The sequence below is a fragment of the Chiloscyllium plagiosum genome, unplaced genomic scaffold (genome assembly GCF_037043375.1).
Source record: "Chiloscyllium plagiosum isolate Xiang-an unplaced genomic scaffold, Cpla_swu_hap1 HiC_scaffold_22, whole genome shotgun sequence".
NCBI lineage: Eukaryota > Metazoa > Chordata > Chondrichthyes > Orectolobiformes > Hemiscylliidae > Chiloscyllium > Chiloscyllium plagiosum.
The window spans coordinates 10,080,726-10,101,511 of record NW_028270160.1 but is presented as its reverse complement, the minus strand read 5'-3'; the positions used below and the strand labels follow the sequence as shown (position 1 = coordinate 10,101,511).

Sequence of the window (20,786 nt, the reverse complement as noted above, 5' to 3'; positions counted from 1 at the left end):
TATTCATTTAGAAATCAATTGGGTTTTTGCTAATGATACGTTATTTTGGACTGTAGCATTCATTTCAGCCCCTCAAAAGTAGTATTCATGTAATAGTCAACCCCACTGATTTAATCTTAAAAAGTAGTCTAAATAATCTGACTTTTACATGAGTATATACTGTAGCAAATAGCACAAAATATAAAAATAAGAATCAGCAAAAGCCTCTATATCCATATGAAAGGGAAGAGAATAACTAAAGTGAATGGTGGTCCCTTGAAGGATGAGACTGGGGAATTAGGGACTGGGGAACACAGTTACTAAATTTTGTTTCAGTTTTCATAGTGAAAAACACTAGTTCTATCCCAATAGTACCAGGCAATGCTAAGGTTATAGAATGAGAGGAACTTAAATCAAAAATCATCACTAGTGAATAAGTACTGAGCAAACTAGTGAGATTGAGTGCGACAAATCCCAGGGCTTTATGCCCCAAATCCTAGGATCTTAAAGGAAGTTCTAATAGAGACAGTGGATTCATTGGTTTTAATATTCTAAAATTCTCTGGATGCAGTAAAGGTTCAAGTGGATTGGAAAAAGGTTAATGTGACACGCTTCTTCAACAAGGGAGGCAGAAAGTAGGAAATTACTAACCAGTTAGTTTAACATGTGTTTTTAGGAAATTGTTAGAATTCAATATTAAGGAAGTAATAACAGAACATTTGGAAAATGCAATCCACCAGAGTTAGTATCTTTTATAAAGGATAAATCACATTTGCCTAATTTGCTCGAGTTCTTTAAAGATATAAAAAGCAATATGGATAACGGGGATCCTGTAGATGTCATATATCTGAACTTCCAGAGGGCATTTGATAAGGTGCCACATGAAAGGTTAATACCTAAAATAAGATCAAATATGCTCGAGGTACTTTATTAGCTTAGATAGAGGATTGGCTAATCAATAGAAAGCTGAGAGTTGGGAAAATGGCTCTCTTTCTGGTTAGCGAGATGTAACTAATAGGGTGCCTTAGGCCCAAACTATTTACAAATTATATTCATGACCTGGATGTGGGGTAGAAAGTACGAATGCCAAAGTTGCAATGAAGAAAAAAGAAATATACAAATGGATATGGACAGGTTAGGTGAATGGATCAAGATTTGACAAGATTTGGATAAGTGTGAAGTTATTCATTTTCGTCAGTGGAATAGAAAAACAACTAATTGTCTAAATGTTGAGAGACTTCAGAATGCTTTTGGTGCTTTGGTACTTGGGTCATGTTGTGCATGGATCACAGAGAACTCTGTATAAATAGACAGATTTTTAATTAGTATGGGTTGAGGATTATAGAAAGCAGGCAGGAAAATGAATTTGAGGCTGAGATGAGATCAGCCATGATTGTATCAAACGGCTTGAACAGGCTTGAGGGACTGAATTGCCTATATTGCTCCTAGTTCTTATGTTCTTTCAAAAGGAAACCTAACAAATATCTGAAAGAAAAAGGTCCTGCAAAGATATGGGAAAAGAGTTGACAAAACAATATGGAATTTAAGAAATAGAAGGAGTAGGCCAATGGGCTCCTTGAATCTGCTCTGCAATTCAATTAGATTCTGAACTCAATTCCCCTTCCTATCTGTTCCCTATTGCTCTTGATTCTCCTATTGTTCAAAATATTTCTATCTCAGCCTTGAATATATTCAATGAGACAGTGTCCATACCTCTTTGGGGAAGAGAATTCCAAAGATCTATCACCCCCTGATACAACCTCCTCATCTTCAGTTTACATGGGCAATTCCTTATTCTGAAACTACACTCCTTAGTTCTTGATTCCCCTCGTGAGGGGTCATATTTTCTAAGCATCTACCCTGTTAATTTCCATTATAAGATGACCTCTCATTCTTCCAAATGCTAATGAGTGTAGGACAAATCTGTCAACCTTATAGGATAACCCCTTAATCTGAGCCAAGTGTGAATTGTCTTCAAATCAAGTCTATCCCTTCTTAAGTCAAGACTTATACTGAATATGTGTTCGAGATGCAGTGTCACCAATTGTACAATTCGAACAAGTATTTTTGTATTCCATCCTCCTTGAAATAAAGGCCAGCATTTTGTTTGCATTTTCAATTACTTGCTGTACCTGCATGTTCACATTTTGTGTTTCATATACCCAGAATCATCAGTGGTTTTGCATTCTACAGTCTCTCTTGCTCTCTATTAAAGTAAGTTAAAAATGTACACTTTCACCAAATTTAGGTTCAGTGGTACACAATTCCTATTTTTCTTAGGTAAAAACAAGGACTGCAGATGCTGGAAACCAGAGTCTAGATTAGAGTGGTGTTGGAAAAGCACAGCAGGTCAAACAGCATCCGAGGATCAGGAAAATCAACGTTTCGGGCAAAAGCCCTTCATCAGGAATAGATATGAAGGGCTTTTGCCCGAAACGTCGATTTTCCTGCTCCTCGGATGCTGCCTGACCTGTTGTGCTTTTCCAGCACCACTCTAATCTAGATTTCTATTTTTAGTCAGTTGCACTATCAGCTGGATAATTTTTCCAATTATTTTTAAAAATTGTGTTCAGTGAATTTTCCCTCGGTTTGTGACCTGTAGCTATCAAAATTTTGGAATCCTTTCCTTTGCCTATAAATTTGATTGTAAATTATTTCACCATTCATGACATTTTGTGGTTGCGATCATGGATGTTTTTCCATTCTCCACGCCAAAACTGGGGAGCGACTTCACGGATTACTCTTGAAAAGACCTGCACAATGAGTTGAATTACCTCCTTGTTGCAATATTAAATGATCCTATAACTTTAATTCTGTAAATATTATGGTTAAACGAAGAATTTTCATTGAAGAGGGTGGCGGCCTGGCTTGAGTACAGACATTTTAGTGGCCAACGTTAATGCCCCACAAGTGGACACAATAAAGAATACAAAGTAACTATTGACATTCTATATAATGAGTGTCGGCACATAGTATACTAAGTGTCTAATTTACACTTTTGAAATTGTAACCTCAGAGACAGTAACCCTTATCTGTTGTACTGTACTCTATTTTTAAACGATAACCAAATGGTACGCAATTGTGACATTCTCAAACAATCCTCTCATTTCGTCACCTGGCAAAAGATTATTGCATTTTATTTTAAAAGTGTTACATCGGAAATACATTCATTTAGATTTAGAAAATTGGAAAGGAAATCCGTTTTAGGTGATTTCAAAACGAGTTGCGTCATTGCAAATTGTTGCATATGTCTGAGATTTTTGCATTGATGAAGACGAGAAATACCGAGATATCAACATTCCTTCAAAAAAAGTGCAATGAATGACCTTTCCCCGTTGTCCTTGCTCGGAAGCGGCTTGGAGACTTATTGCAACACCAGCAGGCGGCAGGGAGTCATGTGACAGGCTTTCCCGCCACTGATTGGAATATCTGCCTCGTGAACCCATGCCGCCTTCGCAACCTCACCCGCTGACCTGAGTGACAGTCGAATAAGCCAATCCAAGCTGGAAAGATGACCGGAAGACGGTACAAGTGTCCAATCCCTGGCGCAGAGGTGTCGGAGTGGTGGAGGGAGGGAAGGCCATCAAGTTCGATAGAGAGCGCACGCGGGTTGGCGAGAGAAACCCTCCCACTCGACACGGTAGGTGAGGAGGCGGGGCTAAGGGAGATAATGGACGGAGGCCGTCGCCATTGGAAAAGGGGAAGTAGATGTCCATCAACGATCTGGCCCAACCGGAGTTGGGGAGGCGGGATAAGGGGCGGGTACGCGGTGTGGTGGGGTGGGGTTGAGAAATCGGAGGTACGTCACAGGGCCTCGGCCCCCATTTTACCTCCGTCCCGCTGCAAGTCCGGCCAAGGCGAGGATGGCGACCGTGAGGGAGGAGGATAGTGGTGGCTACTTATAAAAGGCCGGAGCGTCGAGTAAGTAAGTAAGTCGACGTGGGAAAGGTGAGGGAGCAACAAAAAAATTCCAAGAGAGAGGACGAAACATAAAGGCGAAAGAAAACAAAACGTCTTATTTTCTTTTATTTCCCGATGGAATTTGAAAATGATGGAGTGAGGATCGAAGTACCGGAGCGGCCTGAAGCGATCGCCAACGGTAACGGCAAGGCCAACAGCCCGAGCAGCATCGCGGCCGGCTCGCCAGCCCTCGCCTCCCCGCCAGCTCTCTTCCACATCTTGGTGAAGCCACCGTCCCCGCCCAGCCGTTTTTTAAATATTATGGACAATTTCTCGGATGAGAAGAATAATAATAGCAGCAGCAGTGAGGTAGAGTACGAGAGCCTTCCCGAGACCGCTTCCACCTCCACCCACATGATCGCCGGAGCGGTGGCCGGTGTCCTGGAGCACTGCGTGATGTACCCGATCGACTGCGTCAAGGTATCAGGCTCCCCCTTCCCTCTCCTCCTCCTCCTCACCATGCAGCCTGACCAAATGGGGTGGGGGTGGGGAGCAGAAAATATCGATTACAATTCCTTTGCATTTATTTCTCTGTATTTGTCAAGAAAGCCTAGAGTTGTGCACCTTGTGGAGCGACTTTCACCCTTCTTTATCTGTCTCTGTCTATTTGTAAAGCTTGCAGAGACAGCACCAACTTTTCACCAGGAAACTGCAAAACACCAGTATTTCCAGTTTTATCCCTTGGGTGAGATCAATTCCCGACAATTAGTTCCTCATTTTAACTCAAGTTCAAGGAAGGCATCAACATCTGTCTCGACGTATGTTTTATTTCTTTGAAAATCACGATCTGGAGTGTAACTTTTTTTTTAAAGTTGCAGAGTTGAGTGGGTTGAATATCACTGCCTGTAGCCAAGTTTTGTTTTAATGATGAGGTGGCTTGAACTTAAGTTTCCCTCTGAATGGAGTGTTCAATACATTTCACTGTATTTCTTTTCGTCTTCTCCGAAGCTGTCCTTGATAACTGAGTGAGGACACCAGATGCATTCTGTTCTGATTTTTGGATTGTACAGATTGAAGTAGTTTTATCTAAAAGTACAAATTGAAGGGAGGGAACAAGTTAGCCATAAGTGTGCATCAGTCTGTTTTGCTGTCTAATTTTGTGGTGAACTTCTAAATAAACTTGAGAGAACTGAAATGCTACATTTTTTATTTGTTTTTAGTAAATATTGTTGGAAAGATTAGAACTTAAAGTAAACTTAGCATTCTCTGTAAGTTTCGTGTGAAAAATGAAAGTAGAAATTTTTTTTGAACAGTTGAGACTTGGAGAATTGAGTTCTTCGAGGTGAGTTGCTGACTTGAGTTTTTTAATATCTTTAGAACAAGGAAAGTTGAAAGATATGAGAATCCTAGCAAATGTCATGTTATAAGCAAGGGGAAAACTAACTGAACAGCTGTACTAACTTTTAACTGATATGTAGGTTAAAGAAGTTTGGAGAAAGTTCCATTTACTGTCTGGTCATCAGCACACAAATCTCATCTCCTCATCTTTTGAAGTGTTGAAACCCTTAAAACCATGTAGAAACAACATTCTTCAGTTTGTGGTCTTTCTATTCACACTGGAGCTTAAATCTATCTTTAAAAAGTATTGAGGATTCTTTTGGTTTGGTCTAATTCTCATTACGTCAGTTCTGTATTTGAGATTTTGTTTTTAAATGGGATCTGTTTTAAATCTACCTATCGTTTTCCCAGCTATCTTTCCCCATCCCCATCCCCACCCTCCTATCTATCAGCGCCCCCGACATCAGTGAAGGGCTTAGACCCAAAAAGTCAATTCTCTTGCTCTTTGGGCACTGCCTTACCTGCTGTTCCTTTGAAGTGCTACACTTTAACTGTTTAAGTCTTCCTGATTGTAACTTCTCCCCCAATGAAACCTGTATTTAAGTCCTTGAGAAGGAGCTGATGTGGATTTATTTTCATTATACTGTTTTTTTTATTTTACCAATCTGCTTACTATCCAAAAGCCTACTTTAGTAAGAGGAATTATTCAGTCATCTTAATGTCGCGAAGCAGTTCTGTTAGTATAATACTGATAACTAACACAGACTTTCCTTGGTTTGTACAAGGAATGTTGATGTTACATGAACACTGTACTGTAGGTTTGTGTGAATATTTAATGGGTTTGCTCTGTTTGTTGACTGATGAGGAGATATGCTGAGTACATTCTGTCCTGACAGTGCCTTTTTATACTTCAAAAATATAGTAGTTGTATATGTAGCAGTGTTTTTAAGGTTATTTAGGCAAATATTGTCATATTTTAGAACTTAATTGGGCTTGTATACTTATTCACTTGCAAATTAACAACATGGTTTTGGGATACTTAGATAATGCTGTTGAGGTAGTGAATACTTTAACATTCTTCCACTTCAAACAGATCAAAGGTATTTGGCTGGCATTTCTGCATGAATGCTGAAGTATTAAGGCCCCATTAGGGTTTGAAGAGTGTCACAATTCAGGAGTGGATGACCCGCCCCCGCCCCAAAGATATTTGGCATTTAACTAGGACTTGAGTTTTTTCCAGTCTGTGGCTATTGTAAATCTTTATTGAGCAGTTGCTTTAAGTGGCTATGCAAACCTAGTAAGGCTGAGCATAAAAATAACAAATTGCGGGAGTACCTGACCCAAAAACAGTCTTGTAAAAACCATGCAGGAAGTGGCACACATTCAATTACCACCTGATAAAGGAGCAGTGCTCCGAAACCTAGTGCTTCTGTTTAAACCTGTTGGATTATAACCTGGTGGTGTGATTTTTAAAATTCAATTACATTTGTATTGTTCTGAGAGATTAGCTTGATTTGGAATTGATTGTATTGCCTGTGTGCATCTGATTTGTGGCGTTTGACATCCCCACCCCGGCCGTGGTTGTTTTTACAGGGGAGTGGGGTTCAATGGCAGCATGTTGGGCAAAAAAAGTGAATACTAAGCTTTCTGGCATGGAAAATAAGCAACCATGGGAGCATAACACTGTACTTACAGAAGCTGTTTACTCAATGAACTCTCTTGGCCTCCAATGTAAGGTTGGTGATCTAATGCACAAAATGATAGTCAGCTGAATTATGGTTGCAGTCCTGCTAGAAGTATTCACCTTTTCAAACTGGAGGTGTACATTATTTTGTCAGAATATGTTCAATCCATAGTGGTTGCATGTGCGATGCATATTCTGTTCCCCTATTTACAGACAGTTAACCAAAGGTGGAAAATCTGCTGTTGGGCAGATAGTGCTTGTTTGTGTACATCAACAGAAGTAAACTGTAACTCAAATGTGTCTGAGGTCCTGGAGCCAGAATTTTAATTACCATGTGGATTCCCTTCGGAACAGCTGAGTTTGGTAGACACCAATTTGTAAAATACTGGCAATAGGACAAGTTAACATGATTGGGGTTTATTTTGCTGGCTTGAATGATATTTTTTAAAATACTTAACAATTGTGTATTAATCCTCTGCATATTGGCTATTCTGTAACTTAGTAACCTGTTCATGCTTGAGCCTCAACTGCCATAATTAAAACAGACTATTTGATAGTTACTTGAGTCTTGCTGGACTCAATTGTCTGCCATATTTTATATCATCTTGCATTCCTTTACACCTGTGAGATGTCACTGCGATGTCTTGATGCATAGTGTGCTAATAACTGCAGTATACTTGGTCTTCAGGCTTGAATAAAAATGCCTTAGGATTCTGGTGCCACCACCACTTGCTGGATGTTAAATAGAGGAAGGAGAGGCCAAAATGGTTTAGTGTCTTTGGAACAGGGTGAGTTGCTGTTGTACTTGGTCTTGCATGTTAGCATTAGAAAATACTTATACTAGTCAGAATTGTTTTACTTGAGGCAAGATGGTTTGTACATTGTAATGTCTACAGGTGAAAGCTTGTTTGAAGCTTACATGTCTTCGGTGTGCAAAGTGTGTGCAATTGAATGTTCAGCTTGTACCATGAGATTCATCATGACTTGCAATTTTGATATCTTAGGGTGTTGACTGTTGTAGAAAATGTGGCAGTGCTGAGTTAGATAGCTAGTTTGGGCTTGTTGTTGCCAGTATAACCACTTATATGGGAGTGGGGATGGAATAACTGAAGTGCTGATCTGAATTGTATGAAAGCAGACATAGCCGGTTGCAGCAGTGCTTGGGAAGGGAAAATCTTCAGTTTGTTTTATATTGTGGCAATGCTGCCACTGATCGTCTCTCATTATAGTGAATTTAGCTGTGTGCAGTAGATGAACGAATTAAACCTGCTTTTAGAAGACAAGTAACTTGTAGTGTAAGTGTGAATAGGCTAGGAATAGTACTGTACCCTGCGGATAGCAGTCACTCGGCCTGTGTAGGCTCCAAAGAATAATCCAGGAGTTAATCATGTGCGCGTCTCTGGTTAGATTGCACTTATTGCACATGCCTAATTGGCCAGTAGGCAGGTAAGAGTCAACTACATTGTGTGGGTCCGGAGTCGCAAGTACCTTACCAAGTAGGGATGGCACTAAAGGCACTGTTGAATCCAATTCAACAATGGTTTCATAATCATCATTAGAATCTTCCAGATTTGTTTTTGAATTCAAAGTCCTCCATCTTCCGTAGAAGGATTTGAACCCAGGTCTTTTGAATATTAGTGGAGAGGTGCTGGAAAAGCACAGCAGGTCAGGAAACTCTGAGGAGCAGGATAATCGACATTACTGTAATTAGATTAGATTACTTAGTGTGGAAACAGGCCCTTCGGCCCAACAAGTCCACACCGACCCGCCGAAGCGTAACCCACCCATACCCCTACATTTACCCCTTTACCTAACACTACGGGCAATTTAGCATGGCCAATTCACCTGACTTGCACATCTTTGGACTGTGGGAGGAAACCGGAGCCCCCGGAGGAAACCCACGCAGACACGGGGAGAACGTGCAAACTCCACACAGTCAGTCGCCTGAGGCGGGAATTGAACCCGGGTCTCTGGCGCTGCGAGGCAGCAGTGCTAACCACTGTGCCACCGTGCCGCCCACTATGGTATAACTGTGGTATACTGAGGTATACTGTGGTTACTGTGGTATAACTATCTATCTAGCAATAATACCATTATGCCATGACTTCGGGTCAGCACTCCAGTTATTCCGTCCTTGCGCTCACTTGTGTATCGTACTGGCAATAACCAGCCCAAGCTAGCTATCTGAGTAACATTATCTAAAAGACAGTTACCATCCTGCAATATTGCACATCATGATGAACCTCTTGGTACAAGCTGCCATATCTGACTTTTGCATTCACTCATCCAACTCTTTTTTTCCTACTTCAGTAGTCTTCAAGAGGAAAGCTTTTGAATATAAGATTAAAAACTAATTCAGCAATTCCATGGTCTCATCTAGGGTCTGGTGTAGCAGAGATGGAAAGTGGGATAAGTCATTTTTTTGGCATATTTGCATTCTCATCAATTTCAGTGGTTTTCTCTTTTACAACTGATTTGAAGTACAAAAGGAAGATGAACACCTTTTTTTTTAGAAATCGCAAATTATGCATAGCAGTAACAGGAATAAGACCTAATGTTTGGATAAGGCCTTAGATTACACCTCAATAAGAGACTGATGTTTTGTCAGTCACAGCCATTTTATCTTTAAGGATTCAAAATCAATTATCTGAATTACAGAATGAGTTGAACCTTGTGTTCCTGATCAATAAAACACTAGCCAGGCCAGCTCATAAATTGGAATCTATTTATCCAATACAAACTGGACTTAAATTTTTTTTTTAAACCGTTTCACTCTATGTTCAGTAATTTTAGTGCTGCATTGCCCAAATCAGGAATTTGACCGATTTAAGTGAGTTTGCTGTTTAAATTTGCAAAATTGCACATGTGCAGTTACAGCCAGCCATGCCTGTTATGTCACCAAATTAATGTCTAATGGGTGGTTTAGAAATAAAAGGAAAGCACAAGACATAAATTTGTCTCACACCTAAATGAGAGAGCAGCAGAATGTTACTACAGGATTGCATTCACTCCTGAATTCATCAAAGAAATCCGGCTGCAGATCAAAAGTACTCTTGCTTTGGAAATGGAGTAAGATCTTCTAAAAGCAGCAAAAAGCTACAAAACAGACTCCACTTCATAATGTTGATTTTGCTATTTAACATTGTACAGGTACACATCAACTATAAGCATCTTGTGCGCCATTTTGCTAAATTTCTCTCATTCTCGAGTTGTGTATCTCATGAAGTGATCATTGTATCCACATGTTCATCCCTTCACTTTAACATAATGTTAATATAATTGGGGTATGAGGGATTCAGGTGAAAGATTTTAAATGTTTTCTTATTGCTGGCAAGAAGAATGACAATGCTTCAAGAAGCTGCCAATAGTATCATGCAAAATGATTTTGCTTTTCTTGTAGAATGAGAGCAAACTTTGATATATTCACAGGGTGAATGATATGAGTCAATTGATAATACTACTGGTGAACTGGCTGAAGGCCTAGCTGTTGACCTTTGCCATCTTTGTATGATTGTTGGAATTTGCTGTTCTGTATTGAATTGAATTATTTATTGTTGCAAGTACTTTTTAAAGTTAATTGCTGCCATGTTTCTGGCACCATTTTTAACTAAATACTGAAAGTTAATCTTTTTAATGTAATATCTTCTGTTCCTAATCTGCTCTGCTTGACATCAGCCAGGTTCTGTCTACCTGGGTTCCGGTTTCTTTACTGGGGTCTCTGGAATGGGCTCTGGGCCCACCAATGCTGCTGTCATTGCTGCGAATAGGAGCACTGTTCTGTGCCCACCACAGCCATTGATGCTGCTTTCCTCCATTGGTGCCGTCTAACAGAATGAAAAGGACAAAGAAGGATGTGACTGGCCTGGTGCTGGGAGCAGATGCAACCAGGAACCCAGATGCTGCTTACCTGCTGCTGCCATCTTGAAAATCAGTAACTTTTTAACTCACTTGGTAACTATGAATTAGGATGAGGTTACATACACAACTCTAGATTAGTGTTTTTACATTTTACATTGATTCAGATGTAGGTTTTATTGTTGCCTGTACTAAAGTACAGGAGTACGATGAAGTGTACAATATGGCACTTAGCCTTCCTGGTGCCATCTTAAGTACAAAGATACTTTAGATATAAAAATAGGAAAAAATTAAAGTTCAGCACTGCAGTTCTTAGTATAATAATGGAGTTAAAAGTTAAGCATTGCAGACCGACCTTGAGCCATAGGCCAGCACTCTGGGCTTGCTGCACAAGTCCTCCCAAGGTGTGTCAACTGTACAGCACTGACTGCTGCTTCACTTGTAAGCTGTTTCATACCTGATCGCACTAACCACCAGCTAGGCTTTCTTAACAATCAGCTGGGCTTGCCAGCCGTCTTCACTGCTGCTTTACCACTGGCTATCAGCTGGGCAGTTTGTTTATTTGCAGTTAAACATTTTCCTGTGTAGGAAAAGCGTTAAATTCCTGGTCTACAGATCAGTAATTGTGACCAAGTGATCATTCTCCTCTTGTAGTATAAGTTGATTCTTTTAGAAAGTAATCCTCAATTGCTACAGTTGGTAGGTGAGAGGAGCACAGTACACTATTGCCTCTTTAATTTTCTGAAATCTTTTTTATCCATTGTCTAAAAGACTTGCACTCCTAGAAGTTGCAACTGCTTTTCTTTCAGCTGAAGACATAATAGCAAACATTTTGTTAACTGGTACCGATTAGTCCACACTGAATTTAAAATTGCACAGCAAAAGAAACTTAATACAGGGGATACATACATCATTGTTATACTTTATTAAACTGCATTATACTATAAATAATGCAGCCTTGCTGTAAAACCTAACAGCAGAAAGCCTCCTTGCTCACGCCTTCAACTGACTATTCCAGACATTGTGGTAGATTGCAATATTTGAGGAGAAATTGACTCCAAATTGAATCAACTATTGATATTTAATGTGGCCATTTGATTAAGTATATTTATGTTGTATTATTCTATCCAATTAGTTTTTTTTTTCTAAAATTTCAGTAAAAACAATTCTTGTTGGTTTATCAAGTGTGCTGGTTCATGAGCTATTGGTTTAACAACATTTTTTCTGCAGTTCTTGGATTACTGGTAAATTATTTACTGCACAGATCAGTTGAAGTTTATCGCAATTTAAAGATAGAAATATTGTCTGTGGTCTGCAGTGATTTTAAGTTTACTTGATTTTTTTCCCTCTAAGTTGCATTGTCAGCTGTTTCTTTAATTTTTAATGCATGACTTCGCGAACTGCTATGAGCAAGCTACAGAAGACATTCATGGAAAATTGCAATTTAGAATTTGATTTTACTTGGCAATGACTTAATTGTATGTTAATTTTTCTCAATTTGCAAAGCTTATTTGTGAAAACAAACCAGTTTTAATCATGCTACACCAATGTATGTTAGTGACTGCCTATTTAATAGCCTTAATGTTTTGAAGACCTTGTTAAATCAAGATATTGGCTTGATGGGTGCATTTTTACCTAGTCCCTCCGACACAGCCCCATACCAAAAATTTTGGTTTCCCTGGTAACCATTGCCAGCAACAAATTGCTATCACTGTCTTACATTCTGGGAGCATTAGGTGGTGACAGAGGTGTACCCATCTGGAAACAAGTACTGTATGTAGTGCCCTTTGCTAAGAAGGTGGAAGCATTCAAAATTAACTGTTCTTTGCAATAATCCTTTGTTTGGAAACTGAAATTTCTTTTAAGTGGGCACCTTGTATGTACAATAAGTTGTACAATGTGCAGTATAGCTAATTTTCTGACCAGGCAAATGCTCAGATTCCCCCCTTTGTTTCATGGTCTTGTTTTGTAAATTTCTTATCTGGTGACTGCACACGGCTCTCCATCTATGAGCAATGCAACTTATTTTCTAAACTTAACTTTGAAGTATTTTAGACTTTGGTTGTATTGTCATAGAATCATCGATGTACAGCACACAGACCCTTTATTTATTGCAGCTCATCCATGCTGACCAAATATATCCTCATTTAATCGAGTCCCATTTAGCCAGCACTTGGCCCATATCAGTCTAAACCCTTTCGAGCAATGTACCCATTCAGATGCTTTTTTAATGCTGTAACTGTACCAGCCTCCATTTCTTCAGGCAGAGCATTCCATATGTGCACCAACCTCTGCCCGGAAAAAGTTTCCCCTTGGGTCCCTTTTATATATCTTCCCCTCTTGCCCTCAACCTAAAGCCTCTAGTTCTGGACACACCCTCCCAAGGAAACAATATTGTCTGTTTATCCTGTCCATGCCTGTTATGATTGTATAAAGTTCTATAAGGCATAAGTGGGTACTGCAGATGCTGGAAATCAGTCTAGATTAGAATGGTGCTGGAAAAGCACAGCAGGTCAGGCAGCATCAGAGGAGCAGGAAAATTGAAGTTTCGGGCAAAACCTCAAACCTGATGAGCTTTTACCCAAAATGTGGATTTAAATTTCTATAAGGTGACCCCTCAGCGCTCCAGGGAAACGAGCCCTAGCCTGTTCAACCTCCCTGTATAGCTCAAATGTTCCAACTCTGGCAGCATCCTTTCTAATTGTTTTCTAAACCCTTTCAAGTTTCACAACATCCTTCTAATAGGAAGACGACCAGAATTGCACGCAATATTCCAACAGTGGCTTAACCAACGTCCTGTACAGACTCAACATGACCTCCCAACTCCTGTACTCAATACTCTGACCAATAAAGGAAAGCATACCAAATACCACCTTCACTATCCTATCTATCTGCGACTCCACTTTCAAGGAGCTATGAACCTGCACTCCAAGGGTCTCTTTGTTCAGCAACATGCCGGAGTTCAGCGTTAAGTGTATACGTTCTAAGATTTGTTTTCCCAAAATGCAGCACCTTGCATTTATCCATTGTCTCTGAATTTTGTGGACAATAGGCTTAGGTTCTTAATAGTAAGGGATGTTAAAACTGGAATTTTTGTTTTCAGACAATTGAGTATTCTCCACTTTCATGAAGTTGAGTTGGAAGAGTACACTGAGTTTCAGAAAACATTTTGCACTGTGCCATCAGAATTTCTACTGGTATACATTCTAAACTGCATTGTGCTTTTGGGTTTAAATGTCTCAAGTAGCAATGCAGAGAAGGCTTAATGAAATGGTCTATATTTCATTGTGGTATTCTGTCGGGTTGAACCATTGTGATAGTGTTTTAAAGTGGATCTGGTCTTAACACTTGAACATTTCTTTGGCTAGTAGGCTTACAGGCATGTTGGAGTGTACAGCTACACCTAACAAAGAGATTTGGTTTTGACCCTTTGGTCTGTTGAATTAATTAGCTTGTCACTCTGGCAGCCTGCTTCCAGGCCTCTGCAAAATCCACTTCAAAAATTTTTGAAGTAACGTTTGGTGTTTTTTTTTGCAGGTGAAGCATTTGGTAGAACCACAGGTGGTGAAATCCCATAGTTTAATCAGAGATTTGCTTGGTATGGTCACTGTTAGAACACATGCTCGTTTTAATTTAGTTTCCTTTCCTAATCGTATTCCTGCATATCCTAATGCATGAATTCCCCAGCTGTTGGGCACTGGAGCAGATGAGGACAAGATATTTGTTGTTAATTGGGTCATTCCCCAAAGAGATTATCTTGAGCTTTTTTGGGGGGGATAAAGTATGCAGAGCTTGGTTCAGGATATGACCAAAGCTGGTAATGCAATCGTAGTCAAAACTGCTTTTGCAAATCTGATTTTTCAAATGACAACATTGCATAAATCAATTTAACATCCTGTATAATTTCAAGAATGTATTTGGAAGGTGAAATTTCTTAGTATCAATAGGTACTGCACTGTTGTTTGCAGACCTTGAATTATTTCCCATTTGAAAGGCAAGCTCGGGAAAAATTGGTGTACAAGTCGGTTTGTACACCAAAGGTGATTCAGTAGCTCAAACTTCAGAGCAAAATGTCTACCACTAATAATTTTTGGCCTGGAATGATGTATCTTGTATTTCAAAGGTGCCTAAGTTAAAGTGAACTATTTGTTTTGTAGGTAATAGGTGCAAATATGGAATAATTGGGGCCTGGTATGGTTCTAACGGTTCTAGATGCAGAAAAGGAATTTGACAAGTCTATTTGGAGATGAAAGGTTTGCTTTTCTAACTTGCAGTTGCCTCAGTCTTTATTACCCCAGGCATGTGCCTGAAAATTTCACCAATGTTGAAGAGAGCATAATCTGTGCTTACCTTTTTTTTTTGAAGATGCCATCTTTTAAAGGACTCTCGGGATTTTATGCCAGGACCGTTTCTGTCCAAGCAACAAACCAGCTTAAAATGAGTCCATTTCCATTAGCAGTTTTGAGATGTGTATCCCCCACATTTGGATGTAGCTTTGCTCGCTGAGCTGGAAGGTTCATTTCCAGACGTTTCATCACACTACTAGGTAACCCCTTCAGTGGGCCTCCAGTCCTTCCACTTTTTTTTTAAAACAAGGACTGTAACAAACCCTATATTAGTGAAAACTAGCCACCAGGATACATGAAAATCAACTAGCCACAAAATGACATGACCCTCTCTAACTAGTATCCTTACTTACAGATAAGGAAAGATACAACTTCCACTCAGGACAACACATCCATCCTAGGACAAGCCAAACAGATGCACGAGAATTCCTAGAAGCATGGCATTCCAACCGGAACTCTATCCTACTAGGTTGACGAAACGTCTGAAATGAACCATCCAGCTCAGCGAGCAAACCTCCATCCAGAAGCTCAATCTGAGCTCCAAATCTTTTCAAATTTGTTGGTTCCCCACATTTTAATTAGTTTCTAACAAATACACGCCTTTGGGTAAAACATGAAGTTAATTTTTCATATTTCCTAGTTTTCCCATCACTTGTTGTTGTCTCAGACTTATTTGTATTACTACTTAGCCACAGCAAAAGTGAAGGAACGGCAACATACATCCAAGCCATGCACCATTCTGTCTTGGAGAGGAATTGCAAGCCTCTGACCACCTATTATTGGTCCAGTACAAAACACCTTAAATGTGCCTGATGTTTGTGGACTGTTGAAAAGTGATCAAGTGCCACAGATGCAGAAAAAAATCAAAACTTGCCACATTAGTAAGTAGTCCAGGTGTGGTGCTGGAAAAGCACAGCCAGTCAAGCAGCATCTGAGGAGCAGGGGAGTCTGTTTCAGGTATAAGCTTCCCTCAGGAATGAGAAGGCCCCTGAGGGGTTTGGGGAAGGGGTGGGGCTGGGGGTGATAGGTAGCTGGGAATGCAACAGGCAGATGAAGGTGGGGGGGTGATGGTGATAGGTTGAGGAGGATGGAGTGCATAGGTGGGAGATACAGACAGGATCGTTCAAGAGGGCGATGCTGAGTTGGAGGATTGGATCTGGGATAAGATGGGGGCAGGGGAACTGTTGAAACTGCTGAAATCCACATTGATCCCATGTGATTGGGCAGTCCCATGGCAGAAGATGAGGCATTCTTCCTCCCAGGTGGCCGGAGTTCAGTGGTGGAGGAGGCCAAGAACTCGCATGTCCTTGGCAGAGTGGCAGGTAAGTTTAAGTGGTTGGCCACAGGGTGGTGCAGTTGGTGCGTGTGTCCCAGAGATGTTCTCTGAACTGTACAGCAAGTTGGTGTCCTGTCTACCCAGTGTAGAGTGCAATAGACATAAATGACGTGTGGAAGTACAAGTAAATTTCTGTGGAAGGATCCTTTTGGGGCCTTGGAGGTGACTTGGTTTTGCAGTGGTAGGGGAAGGTGCTGGGAGTGGAGGGTGGCGTGTGTGCATCTAAAGGGAATCTGAGGGAATGTCTCTTTAGAATGCAGATTGGGGAGGGCAATTGATGTGGTCTGTTTTGTAGGTGGCAGAAATGGCAGAGGATGAGGTGTTTGTATTTGGAGGTTGGAGTGGCAGATGAGGACCAGCAGGTTCTGTCCTTGTTGTGATTGGAGGTGTAGGGTTCAAGAGTGGTCGTGTGGGAATTGGAGGGTGGAAGAGGAAATTAAAGGAGGCCATCTAGGATGTTGTGGTGGAATCGGTCCTCTTGGGAGCAGATGAGGTGGACGAATTGGGAGTGAGGGATAGCGTTTTTTGCTGGAGGCAGGATGGGGTGAGGTGTAGTCCAAGTAGCTGTGGGAGCTGGTGGGTTTGAAGGATATGTCCATGTTGAGTCAGGCATTAGAAATGGAGATGGAGGTCCAGGAAGGGGCCTCCGCCACCACCAAACGCTAGCCACCTGATGCTTGGAGGAAGCATCATCTTCTGTCTTGGGACCCTCCAACCACATGGGATCAATGTGGCTTTCATCATTTCCCCCCCCCACCCCACCCACCGTATCCCAGATCCAAACTACCCTGCCTGTCCATCTCTCTTCACCTATCTGCTCCACACTCCTCTCTGACCTATCACCATCAACCCCCCACCTTTTTCATGTACCTATTGCAGTCCCAGCTACCTGTTGTCCCCACCACCACCTATTTCATTCTCTGCCCCCTTGCACCCCCTTCTCCTCTCCCCCCCCAAATTGCTGATGAAGGGCCTATGCCAGAAGTGTCAACTCTCCTTCCTCTGATTTTTGCCTGACCTGTGCTTTTTCCAGCACTACACTGAGCATTTGCAGTCCTCACTGTCCAAAATGGGCAGATGTCAGTAACAATGCAGTGCATAATCCTTTCTAAGGAAGAATATGGGCAGTTATGTATTAGTTTTGAATAGCCTGCAAAACCATTGAGGTACACATAGATAAACCTTTTGAAGATGACAGGAAAATCTTTTAAGAAAACGCTATTATAACTGCAAGTATAGAAGTTAACCTAAATATCTGTAAATCTCTGGTTAGCTCTTTACTAGAGAATTGTATTCAGTATTGTACCCATATGTTACCTGTGCAGTCTCTGAAGGAGTTCTCCACCTAATTCCAAAACTCTAAATTCCTTCTTTTATCCTTTTGCTGAGAAATAAGTAACCATGATGAATCTAGTTCTGTCACCTTTTTTGGGAGGTAGGCTGTTACCTTTTTTGTTTCCACCCTGTTTGTTTGCAAATTTAATGATTTGACCACCCAGACTTCTGAGGTAGTTCCTAGGATAGATTTCCTTTGTTTAGTTTATTAGGATCTTGATATCTAGTTGTGACTGCAGAACTATATATTTAGCATGTTGAACAAGTATATTCTAGTACCAATAATCCTTAGTCCTGTGCTAAAATGTCATTAGTATTCTGCTAATGAGCCTTATTTCTGTGATTTCTCAGGCATTTGCAAATAACTGCCATTGAGTCAAGACTGGCACATTTTAAAACTAAGGTTTTTTTCTGTTCATAGTATTCACTCCCTTGCATCTGAACGTTTTCTGGCTCAACAGGAGGTTAAGGAAAGTAATACAATAAGCAATGGGAGAAGCAGAGATGGTTTTTAAAGTGGTGGAAGTGCTCAAGTTTGGCAGTTCTTTTGGAAAGGGAAAATATTTATTTTTCAGTATGAAGATAGAGGGAAGGTCCTAAGATAGAGGACCGGGTGGGAGAGATCGACAGCATTTAAAAGGCATCTGGATGTGTGTATGAATAGCAAGGTTTTAGACGGATATGTGCCAAGCACTGGCAAATGCAACTAGATTAGGATATCTGGTCAGCATGTGAGTTGGACCAAAGGGTCTGTTTCTGTGCTATACATCTCTGGCTCTAAATGAAACCAAGTTATGGAGCGTAATGCAAAGGGAGTGGTGGTGATTGCAGTGAAGAAATTGCATAAAATACTATGTCAATGTCAAAAACCTGTCAAACTTGAAAAAAGTCTCAAACTAGCATCTTTTAGAAAGAGAAGCAAAATTGGGGACAAGATTAATTCTGAAATATTGCTTTTTGAAATTCCAGATCTAAGCACCTGATTGAGCTTAATGAAAGTGTTTTCCAATCGGTAAACCAAGCCGAGAACAATGAGAGCAAGACTGTGTATTTAAAATGGCAACCACAAAAAGCTTGATAACACACCCACAATGAGTTAGTGTTCTGCAAAGTCACCATCCAGCTTGTTCAGTAGCCCCAGTGTAGCAGATACTGCATAATGAATGGTGATGACTATGTTGAAGTGGGGAAAAAGCACAATTGACTTGCTACTTGATCAAAAGTATTTGGCACTATGGGTGGTGAAGTGAGAGAGGAGATAAATTGACCGGTTTTGCATTTTATTTTTAATCTTGCTGTTAAAAAGCTAAATTTTCTTCGGAGAAAGATGTCCTGCAGTAAACTTAGTATCATACATTGCTGTAGTAGTATAGAATGTAATGAATTGGACCAACAGAAGTCCTTTCCCAGGAGACCCAGTAGCAGTAGTTGTAAGTTTTTTTTTGTCATGATTGAGTTGCATATTTGTATTTTTAGATGTGGATAATCATTGGACCAGGGTTTGCTTTTTCCTTAATTTGGACATAAAATGGGTATTTTCTAAGACCGTTGTGCGGGATTCCTTTCAGTCCCTGTTTCAATCTTCGAGGTTTGTCCTTTTATTACATCCTTTGACTTTGGAACTACACAAACTTTCACTGACAACATGACCAATTAACCGTACTTGTTAAAAATAAGTCAATTTAAAAGTAATGGCAGTTGATTGACCTTATGCACTATATACTTAACCTGAAGAGTTGTCTAAAAGGGATGAATAACAATTACTGGCCTTAGTACTGCTATCGCATGAAAGACAATCAAAACAATGACTGAATAATTTGTTTTGGTTAAGTGCAAATTAGTGTTGAGGATATTACAATGTTATAACACTGAAGTCATTTCTTGTGTATGTTTAAACAATGGCATTGTAATGTTTTGATGAAGGAACAGTGTTCTCCTTGCAAACTTTTATATTTTTCAACAAAAGTGTAGTATTATTGTTTACTATTGATAATATTATCTCTAGAACTCCCACAGACAATTGTTTTAAAATTCATTGTGCAGATTCTACTGTAATAGTGCTTGATTAAAACTGCAAAGTGTACTTGTGTTCATCTGAGTTCTAATTGGGGTTTTAGTGCAAAACAACTAGTTTGGGGTAATTAGATCTTGCAGTATGTGTAGAGAGAGAATTAATGTGTAAAATCCAATATGACACTTCTAAACTCCTCTCCTCCAAAAGTGAGGGAACGCCAATGTAGTTCCAAGTCAGAATTGTGTGGGGTCTTGGTGTCTGACCATCCTTTTTCATTGGTTCACTGCAAAATCTGTTAAGATAGTTTGTGGATATGGACATACCAAAAGTATGGTCAAGTGCCATGGTAGATGCAGTAAAGTTGCAACATGCCAGATTACGGCGCACTTTGTGTGGATACAATATTGGTTGAGGCAAAGCAGGTAGGAATGGAAGAGATGTCTCCACTGATCTTCCTACAGATTTGTATCAGAGCATGATTTTTATTTTGTTTTCCACCGTTTAGTGTTTGGATGATGTGACTGTGGACTGTTAAACATGCTGTAACTAAATATGCATTGCACAGTATATAGCTCAAGAGTACTTCAGTGCCAGTTTAGAATATCCCAGTTAATATTTAGTAATTGTCGAAATTTTATTTGGGACTTGACATTAACTACATGTTTTCCTTAGCGCACATGCTGCTTGACCTGACTTCCTCCAGCATTCTGTGCTTGTTTTAGATTTCCATCAACCTCTATTTTAGCTATATTTGAACATTGTTCATGACTTGTAAAGGAAACAATGAGGACTCATATGTGCCTTTCATGACCCTGGGACAGCCAAAGCACTGTACAGCATATTGTGTAAATAGGCATTGAGGAACCACAATAGTCACTTAATACACAACAAGATCTCATGGACAGTTATACAGTATTGGATTATCTAGTTTGTTGGGATAAATAGTGGTATGAATGTTTGAACTCATTTGCATAGTGCCATTGGATATTTTAATTGAGA

At 40.1% G+C, this 20,786-nt stretch overlaps 1 protein-coding gene across 2 annotated transcripts in view; it reads left to right on the top strand.

The window, feature by feature from the left end:
• The first annotated feature begins 3,786 nt into the window (after positions 1-3,786).
• LOC122561326 (mitoferrin-1) overlaps positions 3,787-20,786 on the top strand; it is a 155,956-nt gene continuing 138,956 nt past the window's right edge. The window contains exon 1 of one of the 2 annotated variants that reach the window (XM_087998735.1): positions 3,787-4,359. In XM_087998735.1, coding sequence (XP_087854861.1) covers positions 4,015-4,359 — 345 coding nt within the window. In that variant the 5' untranslated portion in view covers positions 3,787-4,014. The remainder of the gene's footprint in view (positions 4,360-20,786) is intronic. The other variant, XM_087998734.1, reaches the window with a different exon arrangement.